This window comes from Daucus carota, chromosome 6 (assembly GCF_001625215.2).
Source record: "Daucus carota subsp. sativus chromosome 6, DH1 v3.0, whole genome shotgun sequence".
Lineage (NCBI taxonomy): Eukaryota > Viridiplantae > Streptophyta > Magnoliopsida > Apiales > Apiaceae > Daucus > Daucus carota.
In genome coordinates, this window is record NC_030386.2 from 18,254,027 (window position 1) to 18,269,000 (window position 14,974).

The 14,974-nt window shown below is 33.1% G+C and overlaps 1 protein-coding gene across 1 annotated transcript; it reads left to right on the top strand.

Moving 5' to 3' along the window:
- The first annotated feature begins 2,203 nt into the window (after positions 1-2,203).
- On the top strand, positions 2,204-8,915 carry LOC135147233 (uncharacterized). The gene is made up of 3 exons (XM_064080111.1): positions 2,204-2,386; positions 8,698-8,771; positions 8,813-8,915. The coding sequence occupies exons 1-3, from the start codon at positions 2,204-2,206 to the stop codon at positions 8,913-8,915; spliced, it is 360 nt and encodes a 119-aa protein (XP_063936181.1).
- The last annotated feature ends 6,059 nt before the right edge of the window (positions 8,916-14,974 follow it).

The window sequence follows — 14,974 nt, forward strand, 5'->3', positions numbered from 1 at the left end:
ATCACATGTTCTCATCCACTGAAAAACCAGTAAAACATGACCTTGGACAATTAATTCATATAATAAATGTAAAATTATAACATGCAATTGAAGAAACCGAGAATATATACCTTCATAAAATCGAGAAAAAAAGATGTGTTATGAATCCCCAAAATCCAATTCATCTATTCAAAACCCTAACATCCAATCAAACTAATCGGGTTACAAATTTAGCGCGGTCCAAGCTAGGTCCCAAAGTTGTAATTTTTCAATCTTGATCTAAGTTGGGACTCCGATAAAGGATAGTTCTTCAAGCTACCAACTGAATTGAGCTATACTCGAAGTCATGCAAGATTGTGACGGAGGTTAGATGGTTAGATGGAAGAGAGAAGGTTATAGAGGGATGGTGAAAGGGATATGGTTATAGAGAGAGATGATGCGGGGAGAGAAAATATGGCGAGAGAAATGGGGAAACAGAAAATGCGAAAATTAAATTATTATTTCATTACATAGGTAGGATGTTTTGTGTAGGGGGCTGAATTTTATCTTTTAACAAAGCTCTAATAAAATATAAATTGTTTTAATAATTAATGTCGAAAAATGTGTTTTAACACATCTCTTATAAATAACTATATATGGCGGAAAGACTATTAACATGAGTGATTTGTACATGTGATTGTAAATCCTTTTATATTGAATACAACTAGTTTTTTCAATTATTCTATATATTGAATCTCAATATAATATATGAAATAACAAACCAAATATCTAATATAATTATTAAGACTATACAAGAAACTAAACTGATATAAAACAAAATTGTTGTTAACATTTAAATTTAAACTTATTTTCAAGAACATATTAAATCTACGTAGTTTTTAAGCTAAATACATATCATAGGTAACTATGGTTTTAAGATCCTTAACACAGATCCTTAACCCAAAGTTTGAAATCGATAGTAATATATCTAATTTCAAATTAAACCCATTTCTTTGAATATATGTATAACATTAAAATTTGGACCAAATTATTATTTCGAATTGATTTTACACATAAAAAATATTAAAAAGGTGAAAAGAATATAGAATTCAAAAATAGATATAATTTGATCCGATCAAACTAAAAATAAAACATATTTTCATGATATATGCGTTTGTACAAGATTTTGAAAAAGTAGCGCATGCGACAACTTATGAATTTTGAGTCACGCAAATTCGTGATGTTTAATTTATAAGAGAAATCTCGTAAACAAAAAAGATAGAATTTGAGCGAATCACCCAATGATCATTAGAGATAAGAAGAGAGTTTATTAAACTTGACATTTATATTAAGGTGAGATTATTTTTGTCTTTGCAAAACCACATATACATATATGATATATAAAAAAATAAAATGATATGTAATATGCAATTCTAAGATACATATGCACTTTTATATAAAAGATTCATTAATTATCATTTTCCCATTTCTTATGAATTTTGATATTATTCTAAGATTTTTTTTGTTTTATTAAATTAATATATATTGTTGGATTATAGACAAACAAAATTAAAAATGCTCTTTGATGAATCTAATCTAATGGACCCTGCAAGTCACCTCGCATAATTATAATTAACCCTCTTACGCGTGTTCCCATTTAATCCATCCGTTTTTAATTTGATTTTTTCCGTTAATCATAGAATACTTTTTTAAACATTAACTTCACTTTATTTTTATTCTTCTTTCAACCGATTAATTTGCATATCATATGTGCTATATCTCAATATGATTTAGAATTTTTTATTTTTGTTTGTAATTTGTATTTTTAGGAAATTTCTACTAAGTGAGACTATATATATATAGGTTAGTGATAAAATACAAACCAACCTTAAAATAAAAACTAAAAACTAGTCTAATTTAGTAATACTCTCTTTAGCATTGAGTGATATTCTCTTTAGGATTTAGTGATCTGTGTTACATAAATTAGTGAAAACTTCCAGAATCTGCTCAAAATCTCCACATCTGTTTCACAAAATGCTCAAAATCTCCAGATCTATTTTACAAACTGCTCAGAATCTCCAGATCTGTTTTCGTTTCTGATTCAGCTGGTGGTGGCGGTGGTGGAGATATTTGAGGTGAAGGTGGAGAAGGAGGTGGTGGACAAGGAAGGAGTTTTTTACTTTGTTCGGCAGTTTTTCACAAAGATACAAATTCGAAATTGTAGCAGATCTTATGGGAAGTGAGGATGACCGAGGTGAGGCTAGAGGTGGAGGTGGAGACGGAGATGGAGGGGCTGTGGAGGTGCGTCGGATTTGGTGGTGATATAAATAATGGAGGTGGTGGTTATGGAGGGGGAGGTGGTGATGACGGAGGTGGAGGCAGTGGCGGATGTAGAGGTGGGGTTGGTCAAGATGGAGGTGGAGATGCGGTTGTTAAATAAATTAGTGATATTTTCTTTAGGATTTAGTGATATTTCGGTTTGGTTTTTAGTTTGTAGAATAAGGGAAGTTTGTAGTGGAGCAGGACTCTATATATAAAGGGTCCTACTGCAGTACAAACTCCTTATTATACAAACATACAAACCCGTGATTATGACAAAAATATTTAGTGACTCGTAGTTTTTAATTTAACAAATACATACATCCATCCATCACCACCACAACCACCCCACCCACCACCACCACGCACGAGCGCCACAAAGCAGCGTCATTACCGAACACCATCTCTCTCTCACCACTGCCGAACACCATCTCTCCCTCCCTCTCTCCCTGTCCCTCGCTGCCGCCACCATTGGTGCTTATTCATCTTTTCCGACCAGTGCTATACACACGCACACAATATCACGACTGCTTTTCTCGTCTCCCTCAATCGTGTCTCTCTCCCTCAACCGTGTTTCTAGCATTGCAGGCCGTGCCGGCATCGCGGCTGCCGCCGACTGCGCTGCACCACCACGATATAAGATATAAATTGTTAATTTTAACAAAGTTGTCATAAGATGTAAATTGTTTTAATAATTAATGTCGAAAAATATGTTTTAACATGTCTATTATAAATAACTATGGGGAAAAGATATTTAACATGAGTGATTTGTACAAGTAATGGTAAATCCCTTTATATTAAATATAACTAGTTTTTTTTAATTATTTTATAATCCTGGCCGTCAGATATTCATCCAACGGCCACGGACCTGTATGTTAGTATATAACTAGTCCTTGGCATACATATTCCAGGAACTGGACCCATGTTTAATTTAGCTTATATTTTGTCTGTTGAACCAAACACTCTTTATAAGTTATCAACACAGAACACAGTGTAAAGATGTCATCTAACCCATTAATTATGATATATTCTTATATTTTGCTTCTTCCTTTTTGAAAGTGCTCAACATCCGGTGTTTTCGATGTAAAGATGGATTCTGGTTTTGATTTTTAATAGGTTAATTAGGGATTTTATATATGTTAATTTACAGGGGCTCAGTGAATATAAACTCTTGTTATGGTGCTGGTTGGGTGGGGGGGTGTCTTTTATCATCATCTACTTGATTTAAAGGTTTATGTGCCCTACTGCTGATGCAGTTAACACTTTTGAAAAGTGTACCTCAAAATATAATCTAGAGTTTAAAAAGCGAGCTGACCATATATTTATGTAACTTTCAGCTGGATCACGTAAACAATAATAAGAGTGGATCTTCCTCGCTCAGCACATAATAGAATACTAGTTGTCGGTGCTGAATTAAACATGACTTCGAGTCCGTCCTGTTTATAGCTCAATTCAATTGGTAGCTTGAAGAACTATCCTTTATTGGAGTCCCAACTTAGACCTGGATTGAAAAATCACAACTTTGGGACCTAGCTTTGACCCGGCTGAATTTGTAACCCGATTGGTTTGATTGGATTTTAGGGTTTTGAATAGATGAATTGGATTTTGGGGTTTCATAACACATCTTCTTTTCTCGTTTTTATGTAGGTCTATATTCTCAGTTTCTTCAATTGTATGTTATAATTTTACATTTATTATCTTAATTCATTGTCCAAGGTCATGTTTTACTGATTTTTTGGTGGATGAGAATATGTGATTTTAGGGTCTTTTTTAGAATGTATGCAAAAGTAAATTTAATTTTATCATATTTTTCTTTTCGTAATTCGGTTTCCTTTGCCTTCGCTAAGTGTGCATTAAAGAGAAACGTAATGCGTTTGAGTGAAATAAAACATATTTTAATTTTTATTTAGGAAACACTCGAGGTCATTCTAATTGCCAGCATTTTATTTTGTAACATTTGTGTGACATATATATATTTCTTTATATCCAACACTCACATACTCGGGAAATTTCTAGATAATTCTACTTCCTTCCATACCACTCTATAAAAGAAACTAATCTTATATTCTTCACCTTCATTCCATACCATCATCTTTCGTATCTTCTTTTCTCTTTCTTTTATGGTCCCATTCCATATATGTCTTATTTTCACAAGTGATTAAATTGTTTGTGTGATATGAATGATATATATTAAATTGGTAGGTGATGGCCTAAATAAGTTTTTTAAGCATTCTTATATACACACATACACCATGGATATCTATTTCATTTTAATATGATTAGAAGTGATTATACATTAATCTTAAATTTCATCATCTTCAAAATATTGAATTATATTTAAAATTGAACCAAAATCAAAATTAGATATAGAACATAGATTTCATTGGTATTATCTTTATTTTACAGATGAATTTTTCATTCAAATGGACAGTATGTGGCTCTTCGATGCTGTAAACAATGAAGAAGATGCTCCAAGAACAATCAAGATCTGCCCTTGCAGTTCGAAGGTGAAAATTTTATAGGTATGTTCTTCTTGCTTCGGTTAAAAAGCCGACGATTAAAGTCTACTTTATCACGGCTAAACTGCGAGGCAAAAGACTTGTTAACTGATGCTAAAGGATTGGCCTATACCGTCAGGTTGAAAAACACCGACGCTAAAGGGTTGACTTATGGCATCGGGTTTGTGGAATGCCATTGCCTAAAGTCGGCTTTAAAATAAAATTATACCTTATAGTGTCGGTTATATTTTACAATGCCGACGCTAAAGGTTTATTTTATTTTATATGTATGTATGTATGTATGTATGTATGTATGTATGTATGTATACGCACACACACACATATATATATATATATATATATATATATATATGGTTAATAATCAAGTAGGTCACTAAATTGAGCTCCATATATCAAGTTGGTCAACGAACTCAAAACGGTCTCAAATTGGTCACTTAAGTCAGTTACAAGTATATCTAAATAGTGAGATTATTCTTGTTAGTATGATTATGAATCTTTATAGTTTGTGCAACGAAGCAAATGCGGACCAGACACCTTCAAAAAAATTCCGAAAATGAAACTAATTGCCATTTCCCACATTAAAATATGCAAGAACCCAAGCCAAACCCTAACACCGCAATTTTTATATATAACCCTTTTATCTGCGGTAAACTTGTATTCAATTACAGTAGAGAGATATCCCGTGCTCACAACTTTTCCCTCATTTCTCGAAAACGTTTCCTTTTTGGTTTTTTTGGCAACTTCATGAGCATAAAGAGAGTAAAATGCATTATATTTGACGATGAAATGCACACTGCCTTTACAATTTGGTGCATATATATGGCAACAAAATTTTTAAAATTAATCTACTTAATAGTACTCGTGCCTTCTCTGCTACCAGTCCTTTTATAATATTTAGCGATGCATAATTTGCAGATTATCCCAAGTTTTTGGCTGAAACAAAATTAGTGGCTGATGAACCGGGGGAAGATCATATTTGGAGTGAAATATTCTTCAGGGAAGCCACGAAAAAGGATAAGGAGAGAATCAAGCCGGCTTTAGATAGTGAAGGGTCCTTTCTTAGGAATCGGAGAGCTTTTTCATACATGAAAAACTTTCATCTAACCAAAGGACATGTCGAAAACCCCCGCAAAATTAGATAAAAGTTTTGATGTCTGAAAAACACTCGAAAAAAAAAAGCAAAATCCGCGCAACTAATAAGAAAGGAAAACTTTCATTCAAAAAAGTCTACCGACTAACCAAAGGTTATGCAAGATGGCCCCGGAAATTTAGCCAATAAAACTTTAAAACCTGAAAAGAAAACCCGAATGAAAGACAAAAGTCAGCGGAAAGGAAGAAACTAAAGAGGGAGAGGAAAAAAGGAGGAAAGAAAGAAAGAAACAAGCACGAAAGAATGCCAGGCACCGAAACAAAGTCATCAAAAATGACACAATCGTTAATAAACGACAAAGAAAATCGCAATACACGATCAAAAAGCCATCAACTATGACACTCCGACGAAAGGGGCACAATAATAAAAATCAAAGAAACAACATGTCTTATAAACCTTATTATAAAACTAATCATAAAAATCAAAAACTAAATATATAACCAATTACAAAGGACGACATATAAGACAAATATATTTAAATCATTGAAACAAAAGATTTCGAACTCATACCATTGTCATGGGGTCAATTCACACGATACTTACCTTATCGAATATAAATATATATAATCACTGCTATGGCTAAGATTGAATCGCAATCGCTTAACCCGTCATTGACTCATCTCAATTGATTTATTACCAAATCAAAATCTTAAAAATCGAGTATATCTAATATCTTGGAACGGATCCGGTAGGGAGTATTATTGAGAAAATGAGAACAAATTAAGAGAAATAAACTAATTCAGAGTTTTTCATCGGAAAAAATCGATGAAATCTCGACGACGGTGGGAAAAAGAAGGGAGAGAGGAGGCTAGGGTTTGACATAGTCTCTATGGGCCACTGAAATTGTTTGAGCTAAAAGATAATGATCTCAAATCGCCCCAAATCGTTTTTATTGTATAAAGATGTATGTTGGCCAAACTCCTGGTGAAACCCTACACTCGGACTGCATCCCGGGAGGCTCAATTAAATTTGGGGTCCTAAGTAAAACTTAAAAATGAGACCCATACATATTTATTATAATTTTTTTGATGTAATATAAATTTATTATTATAAAATCCTTACCTCAATATTGGATGTTGAATGATGAAGATGAGAAAAGTATCAAAAAGGATTATAATAGTTCATTATCTTACATTAGAGCCGTTGAGGAAGAGTTATGAACTGATGCACATAGTGAAAGCTGAAAAGACAAATTGAAAGAGTAATTTTTTGTTCTTAATATTTTATCATTTATATAGACAAAAAAAAAGACCTTAGTAACTTTAATATTGATAATTAATATTTACTATAATAAACTTGATATTACAGTTAATTAGCAAAATTATTTAAGACACATATTTGTCTTTAGACTTCTTTTTACTATTATTTTTTATATTTGGTTCTATACATTTTGTACATGAAATAAATTAATAAATGGAATAATATTTTCATCACAATTATTCATGATATATATTTTAATTTTTTTTGAAAAAATATTTATAGAAATATGATAAATATTATTTATAGAAACATAATAAAATAATTTAAATTTCAAAAATCTTTCAATTAAATGAATATATTTAATTATTCTGATTTTTAAATAATAAGTCATTCTTTATTATTAATTAAATATATTAAATAAATTAAAATTGTTTGATAAAATTTTGTTTTCAATAAATTTTTTAATAAAACAAATATTAATATTTGTGTATGCATATATATAAAGGGGTTTTAAAATTTTGGGTGCCTTTTTTGTTTGGAGGCCCTAAGCAACTGCTTAGTTTGTTCTAAGATAGAGTCGGCCCTGCATCCCCCATCAAATGATTTATGATTTATGAACATGGACTACATGTCCAAAAATATATATTAAATATATATTTTCTGAACCTACACTAAATGTCCAAAAATATATATATTTTATAAATAAATTTTTAATTGTATCTAAAATTATTATATGAATCAAATAAAACTAGGTCTAAATTCATTTTGAATTTACTTAATTATATCGATCAGATGAAATACATCTTAAAATTCTAAAGATTGATTGGAATTCAGTCCATTTAATTCAAATAATAAAAAATTGAATTTTGAAAATTCGTGAATTGTTACATATTTGTTAAAGTTAATAATAAAATATCAATAAATAACAAAATCTAAATGGACTAATTTTTAAAACATCTATTATTATAACCAAAAGTCCAAAACACACGTGTAATCCGATTGAAAGCAATAATAAATTTGAGTATGAAAATTAAAAATAGAGTTTGTATTAATAACCAAATTTCAAACTCAAACACCACCACCATTATTTATATCATCACCGAATCCGACCCACCTCCACAGCCCTTCCAAGGTCTCCACCTCCACCTCCGGCCTCACCTCGGTCATCCTCACTTCCGGTAAGATCTGCTACAATTTTGAATTTGTATCTTTGTGAAAAACTGCCGAACAAAGTAAAAAACTCCTTCCATGTCCCCCACCTCCTTCTCCACCTTCACCTCAACTATCTCCACCACCGCCGCCACCAGCTGAATCGGAAACGAAAACAGATCTGGAGATTCTGAGCAGTTTGTAAAACAGATCTGGAGATTCTGAGCATTTTGTAAAACGGATCTAGAGATTCTGAGCAGATTCTGGAAGTTTTCACTAATTTATGTAACACAGATCACTAAATCCTAAAGAGAATATCACTCAATGCTAAAGAGAGTATCACTAAATTAAACTTACAGAAACTGCCCAGAATCTCCAGATCTGTTCACGTTTTTTATTCAGACGGTGGTGGAGATGGTGGAGGTGAAGGTGGAGATGGAGGTGGTGGACATGGAGGGAGCCTTTAGCTATGTCCGGTAGTTTTTGGCAAACATTTGGAATTGAAATCGGCATTGAGCTGGGCAGACGATGCTGGAGGCGAGGAAGACCGAGGTGGAGGTGAGGACGAAGGTGTAGGTGGAGGTGGGGGTGGAATGGAAGGGGCGGTGGAGGGCGGTTGAATTTGGTGGAGTTATAAAAAATGGAGGCCGACTTGGAGGTGGTGGTTATGGAGGGTCGGGCGGCACGGAGGTAGAGAGAGCAGTGGAGACTTGGCGGGGTGAAGCTGCCGGAAGTGGAGTGGAGGCAGATGCTGGGTTGGTGGGTTGGAGAAGAAGAAAGAGAAAGTGGGTTTGTTTGAGAATTTAGTGATAGTTTCTTGGAAATTTAGTGATAGTTTCTAGTTTCCAGGATAAAGAGGTTTCTATTGGAGTCCGACTCCAATAGAAACCAAATTAGCCTAAAAACTAAAAACCAGTTTCTAGACAGTTTTTATCACTATTTTTAACTACAAAAATCACTAATTTGTACATAAAATATCACTAATTTATATATAACATATCTCGCGAATATAGATATATATACACACATATATGCAACGTATATGACCATCATCTTCACCCAAACTGTAATAATGGACCTCTTACCACCATAACCAGACGTTTTCATGACTTGCCACCATTGTCTACAATCACCAATAGTCACATACATTTTCCATCATAACTTACAAAAACTAACGACTACTTACCATCATCATACAACTTTTCTTGCGACTTTCGACCTTCAAGAACCTTCTACGGATGAAATTGATCATCTATAATCGATTATCAATAGTTTAGATAAGTAGATTTTCTCCATTTTGATAATAAAAATCGCTGTTTACATACTGTATAAAAACAGTGATTAATGCAGTATAAATTAGTGATACCCGTAGTTTATAAATAGTGGTAGAGAAACTGGTTTTTAGTTTGTATTTAAGAGTATGTTTGTATTTGATCACTTGCCTACACACACACACACACTAGCGACCTCTGTCATTCACTGATTTATAATATTTGTAATTTTATCATCTAAAAATCGTTAAAAATCGAATCGTATAAAACCGAACCGAAAATTTAAAAATCGAATCTGAAACCGATTATTCGGTTCCACTTATAGCTAGGAACCGATCCCGAGAAAACTAAACCGATCTGATTTTTAGAATAAATATTTTATGTATGATATATATATATATATATATATATACTTGCAATTTATATAAAATTTTATATTCTAAACTGCTGCATGTGTTTTCTTTTTTTGGTCCTACTACGGTTGATATGGTGAAGCAAAGCTTGCTCTGCTTTACTAAGTTTAATGTTTAGTGTTTCCTAGTGCAAAGTGTTTATTAAGGGGCCGTTTGGGCAAACTTAAAAGAAGTGACTTCTTGCTTAAATTAGAGAAGTGGAGCAAAAGTGAGAAGTAAATAAGTGAATAAAGTGTTTGGAAAAGAAGCAGAAGTTGTGAGAGAGAAGCTAGGATTCTCAGCTTCTTAAAAGTGCTTCTGCTTCTTTACACAAACGGGTCAAGAAAAGCAGAAGCCAGAAGCAGCTTCTGCTTCTGGTAAACAAACAGCCCCTAAGTTTGTTATCTAATCTATTGCAAGTGTATGATAAACATGTTTTCTTCACTTGCCTTGAACTTGAGTAGTCTACAAATAATGGATATCAGAATTCTATTCAAAAAGGTTGAATGTTTGTTCTTCCTTTTTCTCATGCGGTTTTTTAACCGAAACCGAATCCATAAAAACCGATCCGAAGTTTTTAAATCGAAACCGACGATGAGGTTGCGGTTCAAGTTTTTTATTTTTAAAACCGAGGACATGCAGTTCTGGTTGCGGTTTTATCCAAAACGCGCACCGAACCCACATCTGTTCTCTCCTGGTACAAAATCACTCATGTTAAATATCTTTCCGCCATAATTATTTTTAAGAGCCGTATTAAATCATATTTTTTGGCATTGATTATTAAAAGAATTTATGTCTTATTACCGCTTTGTTAAAAGATAAAATTCCAACTCCCCCTACACAAAACATCCCACATACACAATGACATAATAATTTTATTTCCGTATTTTCTTTTTTCCCATATCTCTCGCAACAATTTCTCTCCCCACAACATCTCTTTCTCTATAACTATATCCTTCTTCGATTAATTATTGAAACAATTTATATCTTATTACAGCTTTGTTAAAAGATAAAATTTCGGCCCCTACACAACATCCCACATACATAACGAAATAATAATTTAATTTCCGCATTTTATGTCACCATATTTCTCTCGCGATAGTTTCTCTCCCCGCATCAGCTCTCTATAACCATATCCCTTTCACCATCCCTCTATAACCTTCTCTTTTCCATCTAACCATCTAACCTCCCTCACAATCTTACATGACTTTGAGCCCGTCCATTTTATAGCTTAATTCAATTGGTAGCTTGAAGAACTATCCTTTATTGAAGTCCCAACTTAGATCTAAATTGAAAAATCACAATTTTGGGACCTAGCTTGGACCCAGCTAAATTTGTAACCCGATTGGTTTGATTGGATTTTAGGGTTTTGAATAGATGAATTGGGTTTTGGGGTTTCATAACACATCTTCTTTTCTCGATTTTATGAAGGTATATATTCTAAGTTTCTTCAATTGCATGATATAATTTTACATTTAGGGTCTTTTTTAGAATGTCTGCAAAATTAAATTTAAATTATCATTTTTTTTCGTAATTCCGTTTCCTTTGCCTTCGCTAAATGCGTTTGAGTGAAATAAAACATTTTACAATTTATATTTAGAAAACACTCGAGGTCAGTCTAATAGCCAGTTTTTTATTTTGTATCATTTGTGTGTCATATATTTCTTTATATTCAAACACTCACATACTCAAGAAATTTCTACATAACTCTACATCCTTCGATACTACTCTATAAAAGAAACCAATCTTATATTCTTCACCTTCATTCCATACCATCATCTCTTTTGTCTTCTTTTCTCTTTCTTTTATGCTCACATTCCATATATGTCTGATTTTCGCAAGTGATTAAATTGTTTGCGTGATATGATCGATATATACGTAACTTTCAACCACAAATGAATTGGTAAGTGATGGCCTAAATAAGTTTTTGAAGCATTCTTATATACACACATACATCATGGATATCTATTTCATTTTGATTTGATTAGAAGTGATTATTCATAAATTCTTTAATTTCATCATCTTCAAAATTTTGAATTATATTTCAAATTGTACCAAAATAAAAATTAGAATAGAACATAGATTTGGTTGGTATTATCTTTATTTTATAGATGAATTTTTTTTTATTCAAATGGAGCATATGTTGTTCTTGTTGGGTTTCGAGGCATCAAACGCAGCGGATAATCGACGTAAAATCAAAATTTTCCGAAACCCTAACCGAGGATCCATCTATAAAGTATGGCTGATCATGGAGATACGAAATAATACCTTATTGAAGCTTTACGTTAGCGAAAGATGGAGGTCCGGAACAAGCAATCACCACGCAGCCCTCGGTCTAAGGATCGCGTCTCTAAGCAGTCCACACGAACGTCTGATCGCCAAAGATCACCGGAGCCGATACTAGCCGAATGCAGCCTCTCTCTCTCTCTCTAGCCTCTCTCTGATGTAGAGCTGCTAGGGTTTTAATAAAACGAATTTTATAAGCCCTTGACCCTAAAACAATACATCATTATGTATTTATAGGGAAGAGAGATAGATGGGCCAAACCCTAATCGGATTTGGGCTTCTCCAAACCTAATCCGATTTTGGTTTTAATATTAAATTCGAAATTCTAATTACTTAATTAAGACCGGCTCAATTAAACAATTTATTTCGAACTTAATCATTTAATTTAAATTCAGAATTTAAATCAAAACTCCTTTAAACGTTCTAAGTGTGTGACCCTTTAGGTTATTATTACGTTGGCAATAATTTTAATATCCAATAATAAAATTATAAACAATGAGCGGCATCTAATAATACATCATTGCTACCCAAGTAATAATAATAATTGGTGATTCAATTAAACCTTTTGTGAATAATGTACAATGTAATATAATCCCTTTAACCTTATATTATAGATCAAACTCAAGGCATGTATTGTGTCATCCTCTTCATCGTTTAATCCGAATTTCCTTGATCAATGAGTAGACTATGAAACAAATCAATATTTGAGCACGGCCATGCATTTTATAGTCTCACTCAATCAAGAGGCCAATAATATCACTCCTAAAATAGGAGGGTTAAATCCTTTCTAGATCATTCATATTTCTCATACGATTCATAATATACCCAATGTACATTTCATCATCACCCGGTCAAAGGTAACTTTTAGTGCAACCAAAGTATATTAATTCTTATATAGAAATATAATGATATCAAGTCATAGGATCATTACATCATTATCACAGTGAGAATTTCCAATGACACTTATTAACATGTAAAATCTCACGGTGGGTCATTCCAGTGCCATGTGTCGATACATGCACTTATGTTCTTGACTTTAGCATCACTATACCTATGATCAATGAGATGTGATCATCAGTCAACAAACATACTAGTCTTAATGCATCATTATTGTCCCTTTACAATAATACTCGACTAGGGACATTTAGAAATATTGATATTATTCTCATAATCTCATTTCTAAGTCACGTACTTAGAGATATAGAATTACATATAATATTCCAAGGACATTTATTATGCTTTCAATTTATTACGCAGTAAATAAAGACATAATAAATATTTATTCAATAATCAATAAAACATAATCCATAAATGTCTACGATAGAACACAATAGTATTGTCTCTAGGACACCAATACTAACAGTTCTTCGATGCAGTAAACAATGAAGAAGATGCTCCAAGAACACTTCACCTAGAATTACCCTTGAGTGCTGATCACGTGATTCAGCAGTTGGGGAGAACTCACCGTTCAAATCAAGCTTCTGCACCAGAGTATAGGTAGAAAATATATCTCTTTTGTGGACATTCATGTAGTTAGCAGTAATTAATGACTTCTCATACTAATCTTCACTTCTTTTGTTTTGTATCCATTGATGAATCGAACAGCTAAATATGCTGCGTTTCATGTGCTTTTCAACGGAGGGTGACTACATAAAACTACATACATGTCTCCTTAATTGTTCCATTCTTACCACTAGAACATATAATTGCGACTATGACTCAAACTTAAAATATTGCAGATGACTACGAGCCCGGTGCACATTCTACTTCAGGAAAGTTGGAGTGATTCCATTGCATCCCACATTGTGTTTGCCTCCACTGAAATTGGCAGTATATATAGATGTGATACTAGGTGGCAGCAGTCTTAATTCCCTAGCTATTCTTCCTTCCGGTTTCACAATACCTCCTCATGGATCTTCATTGTTCACACAAGGCTCCAGTGGCACTCTCTTGACCGCGTCGTTCCAGGCACTGACCAAGGAATCTCCTGTGGACGCCGTAAATTGTGAAGATGTCTCCACAGCAGTAGGATATCTCAGATGCAGCTGTCAAAATATTAAGAATGCATTTGGTGTAGTTGATGCTAATACCTCAACTTAAACTAGTGCCAGAAGAGAGTATTTGTGATGCCAGAAGAAAGTTTCATTAGAAACTTGCAAGTCTATAGCTCATAGTCTGATGGAGTAATAGTTTAGGGAAGTAGGTAAGAAATTGAATTCTCATGTATGAGAAAATATTATCTGTATTCCACAGGAACTTATAAGTACTTTTGAATATTCTGTCAAGATATTTTTGACAAATTACTTTTATTTTCTACTGATATTCAGCATCACGGAAGGTATGAGTTCCATAAATTACTTTTATAAGTATGCGGGCATACAAACATATTAATAGAGAAGTTATGATACACTTCATTTCCAACCTGTATATCAAGTTTGTGTTTATATATAAATCTACAATGACTTGATACAAAGATTAGTTGGTGATGGTACAGAAATTTCACTTCATTTCGCAGACAAAGAAGAATATGCTCCAAGAAAGATCAATACCCTCCTCCACATGGCTCTTCTAGTTCAAGTTATACAATACTTGCTCATGATATATCTTCTTTTTTGGCCTTGATATATATAATGTTGGCTTAATGACCTTTTAGCCTTCGAAGTTTGGATGGATGTTCCGATGCGGCCTCGATGTTTAAAGTCGTTCGATTCAACCCTTAAAGTTTCACTA